At 38.6% G+C, this 24,927-nt stretch overlaps 1 protein-coding gene across 2 annotated transcripts; it reads left to right on the top strand.

Moving 5' to 3' along the window:
- LOC100490989 (Fc receptor-like A) lies at positions 1-24,927 on the top strand. 2 transcript variants are annotated; one of them, XM_002934332.5, is made up of 8 exons: positions 1-133; positions 2,611-2,652; positions 4,782-5,054; positions 13,359-13,643; positions 16,538-16,825; positions 20,837-20,899; positions 22,146-22,242; positions 23,894-24,927. In XM_002934332.5, exons 1-8 carry the CDS (start codon positions 121-123, stop codon positions 23,925-23,927), a joined length of 1,095 nt encoding a protein of 364 aa, XP_002934378.3. In that variant the 5' UTR covers positions 1-120; the 3' UTR covers positions 23,928-24,927. The 2 variants fall into 2 exon arrangements, with proteins under 2 accessions (XP_002934378.3, XP_012826757.2); XM_012971303.3 differs by lacking the exon at positions 13,359-13,643.

Genomic DNA, 24,927 nt, shown 5'->3' with positions numbered 1-24,927 from the left:
TGCTGTGATATGGAAATTGTGTCACAGGCATGGGACAAGGAAATTGTGTCACTGCCTCTTACATAAAAGCCAAGAGAAGTGACTAGGCAAAGAGAAGAACACCGAAACAGGATTAGTAACATGGCAGTTACAGGTAAGTGAACTAGAAATAGCAGACAGAAACACCCTAATTTTCATGAAATACTATAACTACATTTCCAGGCTTATATATTTATATATATACTGTATTGATCAGTGCAAGTGTACATTGTTACAGATACACATAATTGTGGGGAAATGCATACACTATGCTAAATGGTATGGGTGTGGGGTGTCACAGTTCATTGGAGGCATTTGTTGGTGCTAAATATGATTGGCTGCATGTGACAGGTATACACACTATTAGTGATCATAGAGTATAGTTCTACATTTTATAGATAAACCCAGTGCTTGGTTATACTTATGTAATGTAGTACAAGTTCATGATGTACAGATTACTCTGTGCTCATTTATTTGTGCATTATGTTATGTATACATTACACAGGGCCAGATTAGTGGGGAATCAGAAAGACCAGGGCTGAGGGCAGAGTTTTAAGGAAAGCAGCAGGCTGCCACCAGTAATAAAAGGTTTTGGGCAGGATGGCAATGTGTTAAAGGGCCACTGTGTGGGATGTGGAGTAATTAATTGCACATAGTTCAGTTTTCGAAGTTTTCAATGTGTTAATGTCCCTCATCATACCCTTTCCTCCTCTTGCTGCATAATAACTGGCTCACATTATGAAGTGTTCTGAATTACTTAATTATTGTTTCTGTGGGAATAACTTTCTTTCATCATATTTGGGGAAGGTTGTCATTCTGTTAGTTTTTTAGATAACTGTAAAAGAAAAGTAACATTTTAGAAGTCAGGAGTTTCATTATCTATGTTGTGTATATCAAATCTATCTTCATGGTTAGTGAAAGTGGAAGGCAGCTTAGGAGGGTACTCTGTTATTCTTTTAATAGCCAGTGTTAACATGGTTACATGGAAGATACATAAAGCACAAGGCACAGAGCTGATGGCTGATAAGGGCTTCTAGCCTAATTAGATAACCTAAAAATAAAGTCAGCTGCATTATCTGTGCTTAAGTTACTACTCAGAATATTTAATATTGTTTGGCTTTGGTTCTCCTTTAAGCTGCATCCTTAGCTAAAGGAAGTTATCTGGGACAACATAAGGGCTCATTTACTTCTCCAAGTGCAGTGAGCAAAGTGCAATTTCATGCACTTTGGGGGCGGTGGGCCTGAGTTGCAGGGAACTTTGTGCAAAAACAACTGCAGTATTGGATATACGTGAGCCCTATGGTGTATATTTGTTCTCTCTGAGCTGCAGATATTCTGATTCCCTGGTCAAAGTGGCTATAGGATGTGATTGCCAATATCTAATACTCAGGTTTATATCCTGGAATTCTCTTTTTAGCAACTCAGTATAGTCAAACTAAAATCCCTGCAATGTGCAATGTGTACTCACTTGTACGCTCTTCTTCCGAATGCTTAAAATAATATGGCTTATTTATTAGCATAAGTGCTACATAGCAACAAATCAGAAATTTATTTTTTAACCAGCATCTATGTCTTATAACAATGATTACAGCAAAAAAATTAAGTTAACAGAGGGTTGAGCTCCCCAATACTGCTATTGCTATTATAACAATGATTACTGCATAATATGATATTGCATCCAAAAATCACCCATACAATGCAATTATGGTCATTTTAAACTCTCCGCATAGAGAGTCCATCCACATGGCAACTCTAAGCCACTGAACTAAAGAGCTTGATAACACAGTCAAGCAGGGTAGAACACTTTAACAGTCTTTCAGCTTATTATATATGAAATTATTTTCTCTTCGTATCATAGTGATAACTAAAGACTTTTGAAGCCTACATTCTTACTCATATGTTGACTATCACATCAGCGCCTGCACGAAACAGGATATTAAGCTCTACAGAGTTATGTATATGTGGGAATAATATAGATATATTTCATGTGTGATGTTTTTGAAGCCAGACAGGAAGTTTGTGCAGGACTCTGCACATCACCACATCCTTTGTGGGAAATGACAGAAGTGGCCTCTCAAACAGAAACACGTGTTCTATACCAAGACACATGAGTTTATAAAAAATGTGAAAAGCAATAGTTCAGGTCTATTTACCTTCAAAGTTAGCAGTGTATTTACACTTCTCTTAACTACAAACTGATAATTCCCCCCTTTAAAATGTAAGAGTGATAACTGGGTGCATCATTTCCAGTACTGAACATCTTAACATTGGATATTATATGGACCTACTCCACAATGTGATACCTTCTATACACCTAATTGGTTTAAATGTAAGGATCAGCATGCATGCCTTTCTGAATATGTTTTCCCCTACAAAATCTACTGAAGATTTTAAAAAGTTCTATTTTGCATGTGAAACAGCCTTTTTGTAAATACCCATTGCAGAAGGATCAAGACAAATGTTATAGCAAGAAAATTACATGTAGCTCATTCATGTTTAACTGAGAAAAAAAAAATAAAATACATAATATCTCTATAAAATAATATTCCTTATTCTTATTTTAACGGACTGTCATTTTGTCCTGTCTTTTAGTGTGCTTCATTATCATCATCATATTGTCTACGGCATTAACAGGTAAGGTATGGATCCATAAAGAAACAGATATTTATACAGTAAAAACTGCATATAAAAAATTGTAGAAGGGTAGATATTAGTAAATAGGAATGTTTTATTAAAGCAAAAACTGTTTTTTTAATATCATATAACTTTCATTATGGATTTTATCACGACCTTCAAAGCAAAAACTACATGTTGGTACTTGTAGTTGGGCAAAATAATATGTAAACAAAATTAACCCCAACTAGCAATTATTCTGCCTTCTCTCTCTATGCCATTAAAAGTATTATTAATGAGAAATCTTAATACAGAAATTCTGTTTGTAACATTATCGCCTTCAACAAGCGACTATAGAATATGACCGAAGCTCTGCACTGCCCCTGTATTCTCCAAGGTGAATTTAGGGTTTGTTTAATCCACATACAGATTTTTTTATGCAGAAATAGAGTCTTTGGAGCTTGTGTGGAGATGAGCATAAGGCAAATAAGGCAAATAAGGCCAATAGGCCTTACATTTAATTTCCGAATGGTTTGGTATAATATTTGAGAATATATTCTTATGTACAAACATCCTTAATGTCTGTATGTCTTATAAACGTATTGCTTCCTCAGTCAGGATATAAAATATCAGTCATGTGTTCAATGAATAAGTAGTCTAATTGAGCATTTTTTAATTCTAACATATATACCAGACTTTGCCATACAATAGCTTTTTAACTAAAAAGTACATATGATGTATTAATTAAAATGTACAATAGATCAGTATAATGCCCTTTAATGACATTCTGATAATGCAGGATACAATTAACTGTTAAAGTGAGTGTTGATCATTGGTGTAGAGATATTGAGTGTCAGGAGCAGAATGTCATACAGTGACAGCATTTCTTAATTGTCTTTACTAATGTGATTACTGTACAAACAAATCCCAACAGGGCCGGAAAAGATTACCCAATATATGGCTGGGAGGTTCTATGACTATTATACTCTTTTTCCTCCAGTTGTAATAGTCTGTCACACCTCAAACAGGAACAGAATCCAGGATGTTGTGAAATGGCTGAAATACAATCATGATACACTTGCAAAATATTAAGGTCAACTGCTCCTTGCCAGGATAAAAAATGATTTCAATTCCTCAAACTTCATTCTTCTTGTGATTAAATGATGTGGGTTACTAATCCTAAAGTACTGCATGCTTTTAACATTTCACAAACAGATTTTGAGAAGCAAACTGCCAATAACTCTGCAAAGGACCAAACTTCATCTATGACAGTACAGGGTTCCTTTGTGTCCAAGAGCACTGCCCTCTACACATTTCACTGGATTTTTAGCTGCAAAGTGCAGCAAATTCGACAGGTGCAAGTGGATGGGTCAAAAGAGTGCCTCTTGGGGCTCTTGGGCCTGTGGATTTAGCAAATAAGCCCTAGTGGGTACTGCCGCCTCAAGCTCTTTATATGCAGTGAGATACAGTGGTTACTGGCACCCGTAACAAATTATACAGTAAAAGACTTTAGGACTTATTTAAGCTAAATTGCATGTGTGCAGTTGCCAGCAGCAACTAGGTGTTTATTTAATTTTCCAACTAAAGCAGATAGTTCAAAATGAATTGTTTGTTTTAATTAGCAACTGCACTTGTGCAATTTAGCACTTACTTTTTTACAAAATTTGCAACAGTAGGCAAATGCTCCCCCAAACACATTATATCATGCAGTGAGAAACAGTGGGTGTTGATACCCCAACACTATGCAGTAAGAGGCAATAGAGCTAATTTTCTAATGATTGGGCAGGTTGCAATGTGAACACTGCAAAAATGAGTGCAATAAATACACTTAAGCACAGGCCTTTGCATTCCATACTAAAGTGCAAACACTTGCACATACTAGGAAGCACCAACTGGGGCATAGTGCTCCCAGGTCCCAAGCATTCTCTGTAATTCATTCTATGCCTACACATCCTACACATCCTACACATAGGTGTCTAATACATCATAATATATATTCAGAGATGAGAAAAGCATTTCTAATTTGGTTTTTATTTAATTGCATACAGAGAGCTGTTGCCTTTTTATTTTGGACAAGGGACAATAATGAAGTGTAGGGAATGCTAGCTTTTCTACATATTTTTGTTCTTATCAAACATTCTTCCTTCCAGGAGCTGCTCAGGTTGTAGTAATCCGCTTTGAGCCCGAAAGGACTGTGTACATTGAGGGGGAAGCCTTAACAATAAGGTGTCTTGCTGAAAAACCATCAAATATCAGAAGCTACAGTTTCTTTAAAGATGGTTCCGAAACACAAAAAACCAACTCTAATATTCTGAGCAAACCTCTTCTCACGAGAACTGATTCTGGATTATACTTTTGTACTTACACCAGAACTACATCTAATGATTCTACAGAGAGTAATCCCATAACACTCAATGTTATTGGTAAGTGAGCATTTTAACATTTACCAGTTGGATGACTGCTGTATGTCTATATTTATTCACATATTAAATTTGGACTTGGTGTTGTGGATCTTTATCTTTGATCCTAATATTTCTGACTACTGATGAGATACAAATTAAGCTAACTTGTAGTACATAAGGGAAAGGGCTGTAAGCACAGTGAACCCAGACATCCCTATTAAAGGAACAGTAACACCAAAAAATGAAAGTGTATAAAAGTAATGACAATATAATGTACTGTTGCCCTGCATTGCTACAACTGGTGTGTTTGCCTCAGAAAGACTACTATAGTTTATATAAATAAGCTGCTGTGTAGCCATGGGGGCATCCATTCAAAGGAGAAAAGGCACAGGTTACTTAGCAGATAACAGATAAACCCTCATTATATGGGGCTTATCTACTAGTTATCTGCTATGTAACCTGTGCCTTTTCTCCTTTTTTCCAGCTTGAATGGCTGCCCCCATGGCTACACAGCAGCTTATTTATATAGTAGCTTTTCTGTAGCAAAAACACCAGTTTTTTGCAGAGCAACAGCACATTATATTTGAATTACTTTAAAACACTTTAATTTTTTGATGTTACTGTTCCTTTAATATATAACTTGTTATACGTGTTATTGTTAAAAGTAATCATACATGTAACAGTGTGTAAGGCTACACGCTAATGTCTTTCTTAAAGGGATACTAACATGGTAGAATGCCACTAATATTATAACATACAAATACTGTCTTAGAAATGTAATATATATGTCTAAATTGCATGATATCAATGGTTATATTCCTTGCAGGTATGATTACTGCTCTTGCTAACTGTATATTGGTAAAGAATATTCCATCAGCAGGGCAATTTAAGCATCCTGCAACATCACTGCAACAGGGCTATTATCACAGGGTGATCCTATCACATCATACAATTTTCAATAGCCGATGTCAGCAAGAGCATGGGGCATCAGCAGATGAGGAAGCGAAGAGGAGTCACAGTTTGTTTTTTTTAGTTCCCGCAGTTCTAAACTTTTAGGCTTTCAATTAGAATGAGCAGAACCATAGGAAAATACACGTTACCCATGTATGGCCATCAGTTTTGATATTGTCTTTCAGCCCACCAGATATCAGAGAACATCATTCAGAGTATAATCATTTTAAAGGGATAGTTCACCTTTGAGTTTACTTATAAGGGATATGTAATAAAAGGCACTAAGTTTGTCCAGGAGCAGTAATCATCAGCAACCAATCAGCAGTTAGAATTTACTGCTGTCACCTATTTAAAAGCAAAATCTTATTGGTTGCTATGGGTTACTGCTACTAAGCAAAATATTGCCTTTTCTTACGTATGGGGGTTAGTATGTTATAAAATGTCTTATTCCTAGCAAACCTATTAGTGCTTAGTAGTGATGAGTGAATCTGTCCCGTTTCGCTTCGTCGAAAAATTTGCAAATCTTTCAAAAGATTCTCGAAATGGCAGAAAATTTGCGAAACGGCGAAAATGTCGCACATCAAAAAAAAATTGTCGCCTGCAGCTATTCTTTCATTGCCCATGGCTATTATTTTGACGCGGGTGACAATATTTGGACATGCGGCGAATTTTTTGGACATGCGCCAAATTTTTCTGCGGCAAATTTTTTCAGCCATTTCGCCAAACAATCCGCCAATGGTGAAACGCAGAAATTCGCCGCGAATCCATGCCTGCCGAAACATTTCGCCCATCACTAGTGCTGAGCAGGACTTATTGATTGAGCATTTAGAGGCTCATTCAGGGTCTTCTTAAATAGCATCTGCTTTGTACAAAATAAATGACTACATTAGGCACCATACACACTCGGGTTACCACATCAGGCAACCAAGTATCCACCCACTCAAATATATAAACACTAACATACAGAGAAAAAGTTCCCATCCTCCCTCTCTCTCTCTCTCTCTCTCTCTCTCTCTATATATATATATATTTATATAAAGGAAAAATTGTCGGCACTCACAGGATTCTCACGAAGGAAACTCACGGACAACAGACCATAGTAGGATGCAATAAAGTGAGATTTATTGGTCCAACGTTTCGGTTCTCTACTAGAACCTTCGTCAGGGAAGCAAGAGTGCATACAGAGCAGAGTTTAAATGTAATAATTGGCGCCAAATAGCGCGTTGCTAGGCAACCATACAGTAGACAAACAGCCCCACAGTGAAAAAGCAGAAGGAGATACAGAATAAAGCAAGTTTATTTACAAACCTATGCGTGGTGTCATTATTCTGCCTGGGCCCACATAGAAAGACTGGCGTTCACGATCGATAGTAAGCCCCACGTGTGCACAAACCTCTGCTGAGAGCCGATCCGTCAATCAAGTCAAGCGCCGCCCACGTAACCCCCAATGGGCCTTCCTTAGCAACGGCGCGCTAACCTCTGTGCCTTTTAATCCCAGAGCAGGGATCCCAAGTGACACACGTCATGTGCCGATATGGGGAGAGCCCTTTCTGTTGTCGGCACAGCATTAAACCATCAGTGCTGGCGGCAGACAGACATCGCCGGTTTCGGCCGGAGATGTCAGTCAGCCCCCAAGCCACCTTGGAGGAATTTGTGTAAGGGCATATGGTCTGCACAGTGGGGGAGGCGCGTTGAAAGAGGGTACGCATATGCCCCCCGCGGGGCAGTTATACACGATGCTTGTAATGGTACAGGCTACCACACAGGAGATCAGGCTCTGATTGGTCCGCGCAGCACAGCGGGGCTATACCAACAGCCACTACAGTGTGTAGTGAACAAGGGTACACCTGCTACCCATGTCGCCGTCTCAGAAGGGGTATGTCAGGCATGGGTGGCTTCCTAGGCAAATGAACACCCAAGGCAGGAAGGTTTGGTAAAAGAGATAGGGAAGGTGTTAAGAGGGAGGCAATATATACATATATACAAATTACATAGTAACAAATTACTAGCAGAGAGATGGATACAGATTGCTACATTTACTGAGAGCCCAACACATCAGGGAAGTACCTTGTATCGGATAGAGAACATAAATAGGAAGTTTTAGTTTATGCAAGGGGCAAGACTCAAATAAAGCAACCAAGTGGCAGTGTCTCATTAAGGCCCCTGGGAGTCACACAGTCACGTTTGTGGATCCATCTGGATTCCCTTTGTAGGAGAGCTTGTTCCCTGTTGCCCCCCCGTGAAAGAGGGGGTTGAAAGTCTATTGCCATACACCTAAATGTTGGAAGCGAATGCTTCATTGTGAGAAAGTGTCTGGCCACCGGCTGGTGGCAAAATCCCATCCAGTTCTTTTTTAAATTTGTGGGTAGGGTCCCCGGAGAGGGCACTATAGGTCCCCGTGTCGGCCAGTTGTCCCAATAGTTCTCCCCTATAGTAGGAATAGTCCAGTAGAACGATTTAAAAAAGAACTGGATGGGATTTTGCTCTCTGCCCTCAGTGCAGGTTGGCTTACTGAGGACTCCATGCAGTATATGATCACAGAATACCCCCGCACTCCTATTATTTATACCCTACCAAAAGTTCATAAATCCCTATCATCACCCCCTGGGAGACCAATTATATCTGCCGTGGGTTCCCTATACCAACCTGTCTCGACCTTCATCGATTCTTATTTACAACCTATAGTCAAATCTATGCCTTCATATACACGCGACTCGACACGTGATCCAAAGACTGAGAGACCTGGGTGACATTCCTTCTAACAGCATTTTAGTTACAATGGACGTCAAGAGTCTATACACCATTATCCCACATGAACTGGGAATCAATGCTATTAGAATGGCCCTTACTAGGAGCCCGTTGGCCAATACCCCCACGGAATTCCTCCTGCAACTTTTGGAACTAACATTGACCAGAAACTATTTTCGTTTTGAAAACTCATACTATGTACAGGTCGCAGGTACGGCGATGGGCAGTGCACTTGCACCATCCTACGCCAATCTCTATATGCAGGATTTTGAGTCTAAATATATCTTTCCCCTACTTGGGGAACAGATTTTAGTCTATTTTCGTTACATTGACGATTTGTTTTTGATCTGGCTTGATGGGGAAGAGAATTTGCTTAGGTTCCACCAGGAGCTGAATGACCTTGACAATCCAGTCAAATTGACCTTGAACTATCACCATGACAACGTCAACTTTTTAGATTTAAATATCCTCAAAACTGACTCGGGCCTAGGCACACGACTCTTCAGAAAACCCACAGATCGCAACTCTATTTTACATGCTTCCAGTTACCACCCTCCAGCCACAACTAGGGGTATCCCCTTTTCCCAGTTCCTACGGGTGATTAGAAATAACAGCTCACCGGACACTGCAAAAATCCAACTAAAAGAAATGTATAACAGATTCCTTGAACGGGGATATACAGAAAACCAACTAGACCCGCAATTACAGAGAGCACTTCTTCATACACAAGAAGCGCTACTACTAAAGACTAATACGAACAAGACCCAGGCGACTCCCCTGATTTTTACAACTACATACAATTCTACATCATCACAACTTTCTGAAAGCATTCAAAGGAATTGGCCAATGATTGGCCAAGACGAGACTCTCTCCCTGTATCAAGCCAAGAAACCTATGATGGGCTACAAAAGAAATAGTAGCCTACGGGATCTTCTGGTCAGAACCGACTTTAAGGGCCACTCCACCACCCCCACAAATTGGCTTTCGGCACAGAGAAAATTGGGGTGCTTTAAGTGCCCTGATTGCGTCACATGTTTTTTGTGCACACGTGGGGCTTACTATCGATCGTGAACGCCAGTCTTTCTATGTGGGCCCAGGCAGAATAATGACACCACGCATAGGTTTGTAAATAAACTTGCTTTATTCTGTATCTCCTTCTGCTTTTTCACTGTGGGGCTGTTTGTCTACTGTATGGTTGCCTAGCAACGCGCTATTTGGCGCCAATTATTACATTTAAACTCTGCTCTGTATGCACTCTTGCTTCCCTGACGAAGGTTCTAGTAGAGAACCGAAACGTTGGACCAATAAATCTCACTTTATTGCATCCTACTATGGTCTGTTGTCCGTGAGTTTCCTTCGTGAGAATCCTGTGAGTGCCGACGATTTTTCCTTTCTTCTACTATTACTGCTCGTGCACCCAGGTATCGCATTTGAATTTGGGTGTGCTCTCCATTCTGCAATTTTATATATATATATATATATATATATACAAACCACGAGGGTTCAGCACTCCTTAGCAAATGGCTAATTGACCCAGGTGCTACCGATTCAAGCAATTTCAATAAAGTCCACAGGTATAGCGGTGCACACTGGGAATCCTTTAAAAATTAGCTTTTATTGAAATATATAAAACTTAATACATGGAGAAATAGGTCAACGTTTCGGCCCCCATCTTGGGCCTTTGTCAAGACCTATATATATATACACAAGAATAGATCAGTCGGCACTCACGATAAACAGTCTTTAAATGCCTGGGTGCAGTCTCAAAACTTCTTAGACACTCGAACATAAATGGGCCGCTTCACACAGGACTTGTGAAAAAGCATCGTAATTTATTGTTTGTGTAACAAAAACTGACGTTTCAGCTGCTCCTACAGCCTTTCTCACAGATACATAAACAAAAACAGAACGAACTTAAATACTAACTGTGGCGGGAAACACATATTATCGTGAAGACACATATTATCATTACGTTAAGCACATAAATAGAGGTGTTGTATAATAAAGAAAATTCCACCGCTTCCTCTCTTCAGGGTGATGTTAAGTATGTCAAAAAGCAGTTAATGTGCTCCTTTACACAAGCGTAACATATAATCATGAATATTAAATTAAATCCTTAGTAACTGGATAACAGATATACACTGGTGCTATTTTACGTGAAACCCTGTATTATAAATAGAGAATTATCGGAATCACCAAGTATAGCCAGGATTTACGATATTCCTTTACAGCACTGTGGCTGCGAGAGTCTGGAGCCAAGGATACCAAAAAGGAACCTAGAGGGTCGTTCCCACAACTCATAGGATATATTGGCCCACATGAAAGGGCATCAGGTAGCGCTCCCTTTACAGAAACTGCGGCCGCTAGAGTGAGGAGACTAGGCTATCCCACAGCCCTGTACTAAGCCCACATTGTACAATAGCCACTCGTAGTCCGATCCGATTTGTAAACAAATTTTTACGTAAAAAGTAGCTCAGGGTGTAACCGATTGTTGCACTTAATCACCTAATGAGATGGTAAACAACGGGTTTTAAATTTTATTGGTCCAAAACTGGGCCTGGAAGTAGTTGAGGTGAGGTGGATGCAGAACAGTGAAGCCCCCAAACGAATGTGAAAAAACAGAACTAAATGAATAAAAGAAGGATAACCCCGTGTTAGCAAGACCAGGGAAGTAGGTGAAGGAAGTAACAATGTATCCCATAGAAGAGAAAAATACAAAAGGTAAAACAATGTTACCATATTAGACACAGCTCTGAGAAAACCTGAGCACCGTTGGTTAATTGTAAATGCAGTGAAACAAATGTAAGCAGAAAATGTGATCAAAATGAAGTTTAGCTGTTAATAAACGGCAGGGTTCCTAATTAACCAATTTCATTTTTGGTAGGGACCGTGATGATCGGGTAGAGGCCAAGGAGTCCGCAAAATGGACATGATAGAATCACTGAATATATACAGAAGGGTACACATCAGTCTTCACCAGTGTCGGACTGGGACCCCAGGGGCCCACCAGAAAACCTTAGACCCTAGGCCGGCTTTCCAAACTATTTTTCCTCCTTTCCCCACCCAACCTCTTTATTCTCCAAGTCTCTTTTATTTACATGCTAGCATCTATTCTTTCATCACTTTAATCCCATTCAGAATCAGGGAATGACCATGAAACAAGCCAAATGGTCAGTAGCAGGAGGGCCCACTGATACCTGGGCCCACCGGGAGTTTTCCTGGTATCCTGGTGGGCCAGTGCGACACTGGTCTTCACAGAGGGGAGATATAAAAAAGACATGGGTCAAGCCTAGTACCCACAAGTTAATCTGGAAAGTCCTGTGCACATGGGTGTCGTGTCATTTCCCAAAATACACTTTATGGTAAACAGAATGACGAATAGGAAACTAGTTCATTCAGCCCCATCGGGTTTAGTGTATTCAGTTTATGAATCCAGCACAGCTCAAGGTGAAGCAATAGTTTTTTGCGGTCACCCCCACACACCGGAGGGGGGACATGATCAATGACCATGCTCCGTAGGCTTGCCAGAGAATGCTGGTGGGTCAGAAAGTGGTAAGCAAGTATCTGCCTTGCCCTTCTTAAAGGCTAATGTGATCGCCGAACGATGATTCGCCATGCGATCGCAAAATGTGGTGATGGTTTTCACAATGCAATCCACACGGGCATTTAATAAAATAAATAATGAATTTGGAAGTACATGTTAGTCTGTATTTAATGTGTATAGGTTTACCAGTATGTGGGTAATTAAAGCTGGGTCCCGTAATCAGATTCCTGCAGGTGGTGCACGAAGGGCACTTGTAACAGGCCAGTCTCGTAGTGTTTAACCATGTGGTTGGTTTTTCAGCCTGGTAACAATGGATGGGGCTGTTTTTATGACCAAGTCCCTCAAGCTCTTACCCTGTCTGTAGGCTATCCGTGGAAGGATTCTAAAGATGGGAGGCAGACTTTTGTCCTTTGCAAGAATGGACCAATGTTTGAAAATAGATTGAATAAAAGGTTTTTTGTCCGGTGTGTAGGTGGGCAAAAATGTTAGTCGTTCAGGATCAGATCTCACCTTCTTTGGAGTTTCCCCACGTAGTAAGATAACATATCTCAATTATGTATATAAACCCCCAGTCATTAATAAAATCACAGTTGATAAGGTGAGGTCATGCTACCAGGTAATTCATTGTTAAAGGGACAGTAACACCAAAAAATTAAAGTGTATAAAAGTAATTACTATATAATGTAATGCTGCCCTGTACTGGTACAACTGGTGTGTTTTCCTTAGAAAGACTACTATAGTTTATATAATAAAGCTTCTGTGTAGCCACGAGGGCAGCCATTTACAGGAGAAAATGCACAGGTTACTTAGCAGATAACAGATAAAACCCCATTATATTCTACAAAGCTTATCTGTTATCTGCTATGTGCCTGTGCCTTTTCTCCTTTTTCCCAGGTTCAATGGCTGCCCCTGTGTTCACATAGCAGCTCATTTATATAAACTATAGTAGGGTTTCTGTTGCAAACTTACCAGTTTTACCAGTGCAGGGCAACTGTACATTATATTTTAATTACTTTAAAACACTTTCATTTTTTGGTGTTACTGTTCCTTTAAGCTCAACTTATATTTCCTTTCCTTTTCAGAACGTCCAGCTACTCCATCTCTGTCTTTTCAACCCCAGTTCTCCGTTTATGTGAAAGGGCAGCAGGTAACAGTAAGTTGCCTGATTCTGAATCGTGTAGGTATCACAGGAATCTACTTATATCAGGATGGGAGGCTATTGACTGAAGCTGATAATTTTGGAGTCCTAAACATTATGGAAATCCAAGAATGGAATGCTGGAAATTACTCTTGCGTGACTACCATTCAAGTATCAGGGCGTGATATACAGTCTCGATCCAGTGAATACAAGGCGATAGCGGTGACACGTAGGTGTGACATATCACTATAAAAGCACAAACTGATATAAGCTGATCCAAAAACACAATGCTTTGAGAAAGAGAATTATAAAGATAGAGTTGTACAGCTGATTGCGTTGTGTATTACACTGAAATAACTCTTATTCTTTATTCTAGGAAAGGAATTACTGTAAAGCAAGTGATTCATAAAAACAAATGTACAAATATGACACACAAGTTAGGGGGTAGGTAGGAGGGAGGTGGGGGCCAACCTTTCTGGATAGGCAGTAAATGGAGGAAATTACACAATGCAGAATACAGTGTGCAAAATGGAAAAAAAAGTTACAGTTTGCAGCTTTTTTTTTGCTCTTTACACACTGTATGCTGCATTGTAAATGAAGTCTTGTGTTTTGTAGTTTGCTGCACAGTACCCTATAATTAGGGGGCATTTAAGCTCCTTAGTGCTTATTTACACAAGGCTTTCATACAGGGCATTACTGCACTTTGCACCTTGCACCATGATATCAGCATCATTATTTATTATATAGTTCCAGTAAATTAGGGAGCACTTTACCTTAATTTATAAGGAACAGGGATTTTACAATAATTTAACAAACAAGGGTTTCCAGAGTAAGAATAGGATAAGAGGGCCCCTACTCACAAGAACTTACAATCTAAAGGGTTAGGATACTTTGAGACATAAATAATATAAAAAAGGTGATTTACAATCATGTTTGATCAATCAAGATATATTGGATAAGCTTCCCTAAACAGGTGGGTTTTTAGATAGTGTTTGAAAGTTTGAAAGAAAGGGGAGAGTCTGATACCTTGAGGCATGGGGCTCTAGTACATCCTGTGCTGCTGGCACTTAACTTGTTAGGGGATAGAATAGGGGATGTATTGGTCTAGGTGCCAAAATGCAAAATTACATATTGTTTTTTTCATTGTCTGCACTTAGAATTCTTACGATGTTTAAAACTAATTACATTCCCCTAAATATTCTGTTAAAGCACTGTATGTTGATTTATTAACATTGCACTGTGATGTTAATGGTTGAGAATAAAAGTGAGAAATACAAAGGGGCACATTTTCACCAGAGATGTTTCACCAGCACATACTTTTCCTAGCAAATTTTCTCTAGCGGCACTATCTTTCAGAAAAAATTTGTTAGCGTATATGAGCTAGTGTTAATTAAAATCAGTGGCTATATACAGGATAGATGGAACCAAAAGGAAGACTACCTCACTTATCAGCTTCAGTAAAAACAAAGTCAGACACAGAAAAAAAATATTATAGTTACAGTCCAACAACAACATTAATAAGCTATTTGTAATAAATTGCAGCGCAAGGGTTGAAATTTCTGAGTGCATTAATACCTGGACAAACAGTATACACATGTTAATGACTTTAATGAACCACAGACAATTTACAGGTTCAGATAATAATTTTTATTTATAATCATTTGAGCATTTAAAAAAAAAAAAAAAAAATCTTTGTGGGAGGATGGCAGTGAGCATGTGTAAAATGTCATTAACAACACAGGAGGTACAGGAGGTATTAAAGGACAGGGAAAGCCTGTATGTCATAGTCGCTGCATTATTTTCTCTCAAATGTGCCTCCTTCACTTGATTTGAAGTTCTTTGCTGCACTGTAACAAGTGCTATGTTTTTGTTTTCCTTTCCTCCCTGAGAGAGCATGTGTTTCTATTGGAACTGGAAGCCAAGTATACGATTGGTGGGTGTTGCTTTCTTCACTAGCAAAATTTCTCCAAAGCCTTTGGGTAAATCGGCAAATGCTCTGCGAATTGTCTTTTTGGCAAATTTTTGCCAGATAAAGACCATTCACCTTTTAGTAAATGTGCCCCAAAGGCTCCTGGGGATGCTAATTACTAATCATACTGTATCACAGTTTTTAATAGTGTATTCTTACATGTTTATCTGCAGTGTGTTTTTGCCTTCATTCACTTTCCATTATGTAAATGGATTTTGCAACTGTGTGTGGTATAGTGTCTGTATGTGAAGAAGCATAACCTCTAAGCCATGTTTCCTTCATTATTTTTTCTTGAGAATAAATCTTTCTTCCAGTAGGGGGCAATATACCTTCACACAAAATAGTCATCATTTTTAGTGAATCAATTTTATGGATCCTATTTCCATTTATTGGGCAGTATGTATAAAGCTTTAGGCAGATTTTGCGTTCAATGTCTAAAACCTGTGCTTTATTGTCTATGCTGCTTTTTATATAAACAAAATTGTACAATTGTTTTACTTTTTTCCATTTTTTGTCAATTCAGTTTAGTGCACACAAAAAAGGGACGCAATGGATATATATAAAAATAACTACAGCAGAATCAGACAGGATGAAATGGTTTGTTTGGCCTCACATAATTATTCCATTTATGTCAGTCTGCCTATGCACTTCATAATACAGTGAGTCAATGCCTTGACAGACTCTGAAACATTAATTAGTTCTTCAGCACACCACTTACATAATTCCATAGGGTGCATTTAATTCCTCAGCTGCTTCCAAGGCAAATCCATAGACCTCCATACAAGGAAGAAGTATACCTGCATACTGGCAAATAACTTTAACACATTTATTGCATAAAGATGTTGCACAAGCTTTCGGGGAAAACCTCCTCTTCATTGTACGCTAAGAAAGGGGTATCCTGCAAAAGCCTGTGCCACATCTTTCTACAATAAATGTGTTATGCTGGTGTGCTTCTTCCTTGAACGGAGACTCTGAAACATAACGTTGCATGGTTCCATAAAAAGTATGACCCCCCCACCCCCCAATGAACTGACTTGCATTTATGTGCTGGATAGCATTTGATCACACTCTGCTATAACACTTTTATGTAATGGAAACCTTTATAAAAGCAGGTAGAAAGCTGTAAACAGAGTCTAATTATTTTCTCTTTTTAGAACCCCTTCCAGTTCCAACATTAAGGGTTTTCCCAAGCAACCCACAGACAGAAAATACTGAAGTACAACTTATCTGTGAGACCGCATTGCCTTCTACCATCCATGGTTATCGGTTTTACAAAGATGGCAGAGAGGTGACAGGAACAGCTGGACAGAAGGACAATGTTTTTGTCATTGCTGAATACAATAGTCTTTCTGAGGGATGCTATTTTTGTCAGACCTTCAGAGTAGAACTGGCCCAAGAAATAAAGTCCCCTGAAAGCTCTATGCGCTTCCTGACAGACAAAGGTGAGAGGATGCTACACACACTATTGAAAATGTTTTCAGAATGAATGTAATATTCCTGAACACAATGCCTAAAGTAGACCATGGATTTGCACTAACGCTCACTCCTCTAAAGGGCCTAGGTAAGGGGCTTTTGCTGTCACTGTAATAATGAGAATCTTGGAAGAACACAATAAGCCCATTGGTTGAGAATTCCTGCATGCTTTATAGACTTCTCAGGTTTAATATAAGTTTTACACACATATACTCAGAAATGCATGTGTCTCTTATACATGGAACTGGTTGTATCTTGGGCCCTAAGGTAATGTTAGAAAAGTTATCACCAGGTCCAGCAAGCCACAAAAACCAATCAGCAAGTTGCATTTTTATTCATTAGATGCAATCGGTTACAAGACCTGGTGACTTTTTTACATTACCCCATAAGCAGCCCAGTGTATTACTGACCGACAAGCTCACATAGGAAGTCACAGCTTTTGTGCAATGCTGTCCTGCAGCTTGCATAGAAAATATTGAATTGGTGCAAAATGGGATTTTGCCACTCAGTTTCTCAACAAAGAAATTGCAAAGGAATGGGCAGCCTTTACTCCAAACAGGAACAATGAACGGAAAATATCAAGGCAAAATATTGACAAACTTTCTTTTCTGAGTATTTGTGTTGAAGAGGGAGCAGCAATGGCTGCTCTGAAGCGGAAATCCAACCACACTGCCCACCAGTAACCACATTTTTTTCAACCACACATTTCTCTAATATGGCAGAACACATTCGTTTCTCAACAAAAACAGCCACCATTGGTACACCATTCCATCTGTAACTGGAATAACCCTTAAAGGCTAACTGACATGTTATCCTACACCAAAAAGAAAATTAATTCATTAAGGTTTATTTGCAATCTATGGCATCATTTCATGTTAAGTCATGTAAAACAATTTGCAAAGCCATTGCAAAAAAATTGTGTTTAGAAAAGCAAAAAGATTCTTGAATGTTGACAATAAGCCTCCCATTGATTTGCCAATTTTTTTTTCATTCATATTTTTAAGATTGATGAAACTTAAAAAACTGGAATCCTTGAATATGAAAAAATTCAAGATGACTTTTTTTGTTTAATTTTTTCAAATTACTTAAAAAACATGTTCTTAAGTATTAGTACATTTGGCCATTGGTGTTCTTAAATAAATGCATTATTTACATTTAAAGGAGAAGGAAAGCTACTGAGGTAGTTCATTGCCAATAGATTTGCCACAATAGTGCAAGTTAGAACACTATATTTATTCTTTACCATACCCGAGTAAACAGCCCTAGAAGCTTTCACTGTTTGGTTAAGATAATAGCTGCCATTATAGCATGATCTGACATCACCTCCCTGCCTGCAGGCTTCTGCCTGGTAAGCTCTATGCTCAGGTTACAATAAGGAGTGGAGGGGGGAGGAGGGAGGGAGAGAGAGTAGCCAGCTCAGTAGGCTCAAGCCCATGGCCTGGAGGTTTGAGCTGAAAGAAGGATGTCTAATACAGAGGACCAAGAATACACAATTGAAGGCAAGAAATGTGCTGTTTCTTTTGACAGAGGATTCCAAACAGCAATACTGTGAGTGTGTTTGGTGTATTTTTTATTATAAAGCTTACTAAGATTTACCTTTCCTTCTCCTTTAATACAATAAATGCAGAGCATTCTGTGAGATTTCTGTCAAGACACAAAATCTCCTACCATAATAAAAAAAATGCAGGGTAATCTATGTTGGAGTGAGGAAATAAAAATAAATGTCCTTTTGCAAAAGCAGATAAATCCATATTCAGAACAGGAAGTGGTCAGTGGTGAAATTATTTAAATATTCAACACCTTCTACTATACTTCCTAAATAAAGCTTTACTCATAAAAGAACTTAGCATAGGTACAGTTTCTCTAGCACAGGCCTGCACATATATCTGGAGTCCAATTCATTTACTAATCCCACCAGTACAAGCGCTGGATCCTTGGGCGGTGCCTAAGACTTCATTCACAAAGCACTTGCACCCTGCACCTTGTGCTAAATCTTTAGAGCTGTGAGAGCAAGGTAGCTCTATATGCAGCATGCCAAAGGGCAAAGATCTGTGCCTTTGGGGGCAAATTGTGAGGCAAACTGCTAAACTCATTGTGCTCTGTGCCTATTTTTTGCACTTTACACCCTATTCTGTTTAGTAAATGTGGCTGCATGATTATAACAGGGTCAGAGACACTCTGACTCTTTCTTGACCAACACCCAATAGTCCAGCACAGAGTGTGCACACTTCCTCTCTAGGAACGTTCTGCAGCAAATTGTACTCTGTCTCACAGAGCCTGAACTCATGCCTAATCTACTCCTTAGACACATAGTTTTCCCTTCAGTTACTCACTGCTAGAATGGCCCAAATACCTGCAATAAACATTATAAGTCTATAAGACAAAGTCTTAATAACGAGAGTTTTGAAAGTTCCCCAAGACAGCAGCAGCCATAGCCATTAATGCCCCAGCATGCCCAAAATGCCAATCAGGAATGTCCCATGGTAAATGGGGCCTTTGGTAGGCATGGACAAAGAGAACAAAACAAATAACATAAATAAACAGTACAACACAAGTCAAACAACAGCTCACTATAACAGTTACACATTATTATCATCTAGCCAACTACAATGTACAATTTGGATAACACTGTGTGCAAATGAAAAGAAGATACAATTAATTTATAAAAATAAATATTATTACATAGATTATAATGACATTTAGTAGAGCAGGTAATGAATCAAATTTCACTGTGTAGGAACTCACAGCTCCCTCACATGAGGTAAATACAGTATATAGACATTTTATAAATGTATGTCAATAGCGTTAATATGAATTGAATATGTGATATTAGATATATTTCACTTTCTTTTACTACTGGCTCCTTAAGATGTACAGTATATAGAAAAAGACTAATGAAAACGATGTGGTACAACTGAAGGAAGCGCACAACATATGTAATATATAGGGGGACATTTACTAATCCACGAACACTCCGAGCGTATTTTCGGTGACTGTTTCAGCGCTTGCGCAACTTTTTTGTATCTTGCGAAATTTTTTCGTACTTTGCGACAACATTTGTGAGACAAAATCGTATTGCCGCACCGAGTACGAAAGTTTCGGATTCATTCAAGCTTCATTATCGTGACTTTCCTTGGGCCAGGTTGGAGTTGCAGAGTGCCATTGATTCCTATGGGAGGCTTCCAAAATCATGCACAGAAGGATCAAAGTCGGAAAGGTTTACCCGCTGTTTACAATCGTTCGGTATGAAAATTTTGGATCGCCAATATGATATTATCGTGACTAATTCGTAGGCATTTTCGTGATATTTGCGATCTTCAGAAATTATTGTATCCAATCCGAATTTGTCCCATTTGGGATTTAAACTCGTGTTTTCATGAATGTGCCCCATAGTGTAGTATTAATGGGATATAGGGTGATTAATCAAGCCACTATACCAAATTAAAGTGACAGTGCAACACAAGTGACATGTGCAGCCATGTGGGAAATTTCCTCCACTATTACCCCCAGTGAGCCAAATTACTCACCAGATATGAATGAATATTTCAGCATATAAAACACCAACGGCTCATATATGTCCCCTGTTTCACTTCCAATGTCTTATATATGCAGGAAGATAATCCAAGGCTCTAGTATCACAGTCGTATATAGAAAAGATGCAAAAGCAAAAATAGTGCAATGAACTTTTAATTAAAAAATGTAGATGCCACAAAATGGCTACTCACAAGTTTCCAGAGATAATCAACACATCAATAAATGGCTATTCAATTGCTGTTCAACGCATTTCACTTGGAGTATGCCACACTTCTTCAGGAACTGAAAAAAGAAGTCTGTAGCCAGTACCACTGATAATTAATTCTTTTATTTTGTTAAATTTTTATGCAGTAAAATGATCTAGTTTGGCTACAAGGCAACCATTACATTGTATAAATTTTGGTTACATCTTTCTGACTGATTTCATTGTGAATTTCTTGTTTCAGAAATAGATAGAAGAGGATGTGACGGCAAAGAAATCCAAATTGATTCTGTTTTTTCTCTTCAAGGTTAGTAAAAAAAAAATATAGAAGTAATGTGCTTGAAAATGTAGTGTTTCAGGCTGATTTATTGAAAATTTCTGCAAAAACCCCACTAGTCTCGCCCATCCATTCCACTTCCTGCTGCTTCCTTTTCCAGGCTGTGCAGGGGGGCAGGCGGCACACTGCTCTGTAGGATTGGAACCAATCAGCAGCTTGGCTGACCTGATAGGGAACTGAAGCCTGTCTTTGCTTGTGTGGCTACAGGGCTGTGATTTGCTATCTCCCTCATACTGGGCTTCTGACAGGGACCGTTAGGACACACCCACCCGAGAGGGAGCTCCAATAAAGGGGACATGTTTACAGATAGTATTAATTTTTATCCCAAAGTGAAACCAGCACCATATATTATTCATAATTGCCTACAAGTTAAAGGCTTTTTTTCCATTTATCCAATATGTCTCCTTAAATGGCATAGAAATAGGGTGAAGCACCTATCTCTGCTTCTTTTGTTATCTTTTTTTTTTTTTAATTCAAAATTGTGTAGGGCTGCCCCCCCCCCCCCCCCCCCACCCCTTACATGGGGCTATAGTTATCATGCTGTGTAAAAAGTGGAGTGAAGCATTACCGATGATGTTGCCCAGGGCAACCAATCAGCAATTAGATTTCAACAGTTAGAAAATCAAAGCAAAGCATCTAATTGGCTGCTATGAGCAACATCACCATCACCAACATCAAAAACCATGTTTTACTCCACTTTTTACACAGCATGATAAATATACCCCATGGTGTATTTCTCTCCTATGTCTCTCCTTGTCTTTTTGGAGTTGGTGGCTCACCTCATCTTCAGTCACTGTGGCATTTACTCCTCAGAGAGGTTGTAGTAGCAGATACAATAGATAGCTTAAAGGAAAGTGAGAACACATGCCTATGCATAAATTACAAAATACAAGATTATTGTTAATTCAGTGATGGTGCAGGATCTGCTCATATTGCCATGTTGTAATCCTCTTCAGTCACTATCATACTAACTGTATTTTTGCATTTTCAGGTAAGAGTACACTATTATTTAACATCTTCTTCATGATATTCTTGTTCATGAAATATCTTTAGATGCACCTTGGTAACCAACACAAGTAGTAACAGGATGTCACATATTGCAGAGAGTCGCAGAGAGGAAAGCATAGCTACTCAGAGATAAAAATTGAAACAAGGCCTTTGTCCAGACAAAAATACATTGTAATCATTTGTTTTTGTCCCTTTACTTCTCATGCAGGAATTAAACTCTATGGAAGTGTGCTTGTGGGCAAGATCCTGGTTCTCCTCTTACTGTCGCTTTTTTTTGGAGTACGTATTACGTTGATAAACTTAAGGTAGGTATCAAATTAGGAGTGATCTGGACTCCAAAGTCCTTCACAAATGAATTGAACTGTGATTTTTTTTTTTTTTTTACAGACTTGTGGCATACTGTCCCTTTGTCCCTTTGCCCTCTTATAAATATGCCCCAGTGTTAGACAATGTTGGGTTATATGTAACATCAGTCTTAATCTAAAAGTAATGATTTTGTTTCCTTTATGAATTACTGTCCATACTTATCAGTCCCATTGGGGTGGTGGCCATTTTGTGTATAAATGTTAATATTTATAAATATGTTTCTCATATTTCTCTCTAGGGTCTACTAGGACTCCTACTACTTCTAGGACTCGTCTTTCTTTTACTCTTGGGGGAGATTTACTATATGCTGAATACTTTTCATTTTTTCCAATGCGTTTTTTTCCATTTAAAGGAACAGTAACACCAAAAAATGAAAGTGTATAAAAGTAATTACAATATAATGTACTGTTGCCCTGCATTGCTACAACTGGTGTGTTTGCCTCAGAAACCCTACTATAGTTTATATAAGTAAGCTGCTATGTAGCCATGGAGGCATCCATTCAAAGGAGAAAAGGCACAGGTTACTTAGCAGATAACAGATAAACCCCCATTATATGGGGCTTATCTACTAGTTATCTGCTATGTAACCTGTGCCTTTTCTCCTTTTTTCCAGCTTGAATGGCTGCCCCCGTGGCTACACAGCAGCTTATTTATATAGTAGCTTTTCTGTAGCAAAAACACCAGTTTTTTGCAGAGCAACAGCACATTATATTTTAATTACTTTTTAACATTTTAATTTTTTGATGTTACTGTTCCTTTAAGGATAATTAAAATTGTGAATCAATGCACTAAAATGAAACATATGCTCATAAGTATTTCAAAAGTCTCACCCGCAGTATAGGTGGGCCCAGGTGCTCATGCCCCAGACCTTCAGCTAGAGGGAGCCATCATGGATAAATCGCAAACTTAAAATTGTGATCTTTTTAATTTTTTCCCCTGCATCTTGAAGTTTTTCCTGATCTTTACCAAAATGTTTTTCCAATTTAATTTTTTTTGCCAAAACCTGTTCCCCATCGTAGAGGAAAAATATGAAAACATAACTTGCTTTTCAGTTCTGGAAATAAAAAGTATAGGTTCTTTTTCTGAATGCTTCAAACCATCTATAAGACACTAATCTTATGGAGTGTGTCACTATTTCTCTTTCTAAGTTGTCTAATAAAATTGTGAAGCATGTGATACAAAAAGAAGAGAAATAGTGACGTGTAGCCACTATGTTTATGAAATCTTCCTATTCATCTCTTTATTTGGAGGCATTACATAAAAGGGCCTGGTTTTATAATGCTCTTTGATTCCCCATAGTGTAGTAATGTCCTGTGAAGAGATGCCCCCTAGAGCTATCCCCACTGCCCCCTAGAGCTATCCCCAGTCATCCCTCTGTTCCAGAAATCCTTTTCAAGTCCCTGGGCTTTGTAGCTTAATATACAATTAAATCACTCCCTGGCTGGAATGACAATTATAGGGCAAAACGTGTGGGAGGGGACTAAAAAATAATGTAAGTACAAATTGTGGGATGGTTATTGTGCAAAGAAACATCAATACAATGAGAACCATGTGTGCTAAAACACTTTCTTTTTTTTCTCTTTTTAACAGAATAAAAAAAGCAGAGACAGAGCCACAAAGGTGAACGAGCAAGTGGCACAGTAAAAGTGGTGGCCAAGATGTCCATTTTACTTATGGTGCCATCCTGTAGTCTCACTGTCAGAGATTCTTGGAATTGAAACCATCGCACAAACGATATTAAGACATTTTGATTCTTCATCATTCCCTCACAGTCAGAATAGAAAAGTAGAATTCTTTTCATTGTGTATCCATCATAAAAGGTTCATGCTCAGAGATCTCCTAATATTTTACAGAAATTGGTAGGACAGATTATCTCCTTCACTGTTTTATGCCAAGGAGGGTAGCAGAATAAAGATTCACCTGTGCATCTTATTAATGACTGTGCTTAAGATTGTGTATAGTACAGATTATACATTTATATGGTACAGGTATGGGATCCCTTATCCGGAAACCCGTTATCCAGAAAACTCCGAATTACGGAATGCCCGTCTCCCTTAGACTCCATTGTAATCAAATAATTCAGAATTTTAAAACTGATTTCCTTTTTCTCTGTAGTAATAAACCAGTACCTTGTAATTGATCCCAACCCAAGACATAAATAATCCTTATTGGATGCAACACAATCCTATTGGGTTTAATAAATGTTTTATTGATTTTTTAGCAGACTTAAGGTATGAAGATCCAAATTATGGAAAGACCCCTTATCCGGAATACCCTTGGTCCCGAGCATTCTGAATAACGGGTCCTATACCTGTACTTCATTTCCTTGTTATTTAGTGTGTCATTAACTGTGACTGTACAAAGTTGAATTTATGCTGTGGCATAAGTAATTTGAATTAATACTGCCACCTCCAAACCTCTAAATGGCAATATTATTATATTATGTCATCCTAATCATCAAGCTCTTTATGCCCTGAAGTGTCTTTAAACATAGCAACCTTGGAGGGTGGGACACGCTTGCCAGGTTTAAAATGTAAAGGGAGGCAGAAAAGAAAAACATTTTCACTTTCTTTGTTTAAGTAAATATTTAAGAATAAACACAGGGCACCTGTGTGAAATGATAA

Source organism: Xenopus tropicalis, chromosome 1, assembly GCF_000004195.4.
Source record: "Xenopus tropicalis strain Nigerian chromosome 1, UCB_Xtro_10.0, whole genome shotgun sequence".
Taxonomy (NCBI): domain Eukaryota; kingdom Metazoa; phylum Chordata; class Amphibia; order Anura; family Pipidae; genus Xenopus; species Xenopus tropicalis.
This window is presented reverse-complemented; position numbering and strand designations above follow the sequence as displayed.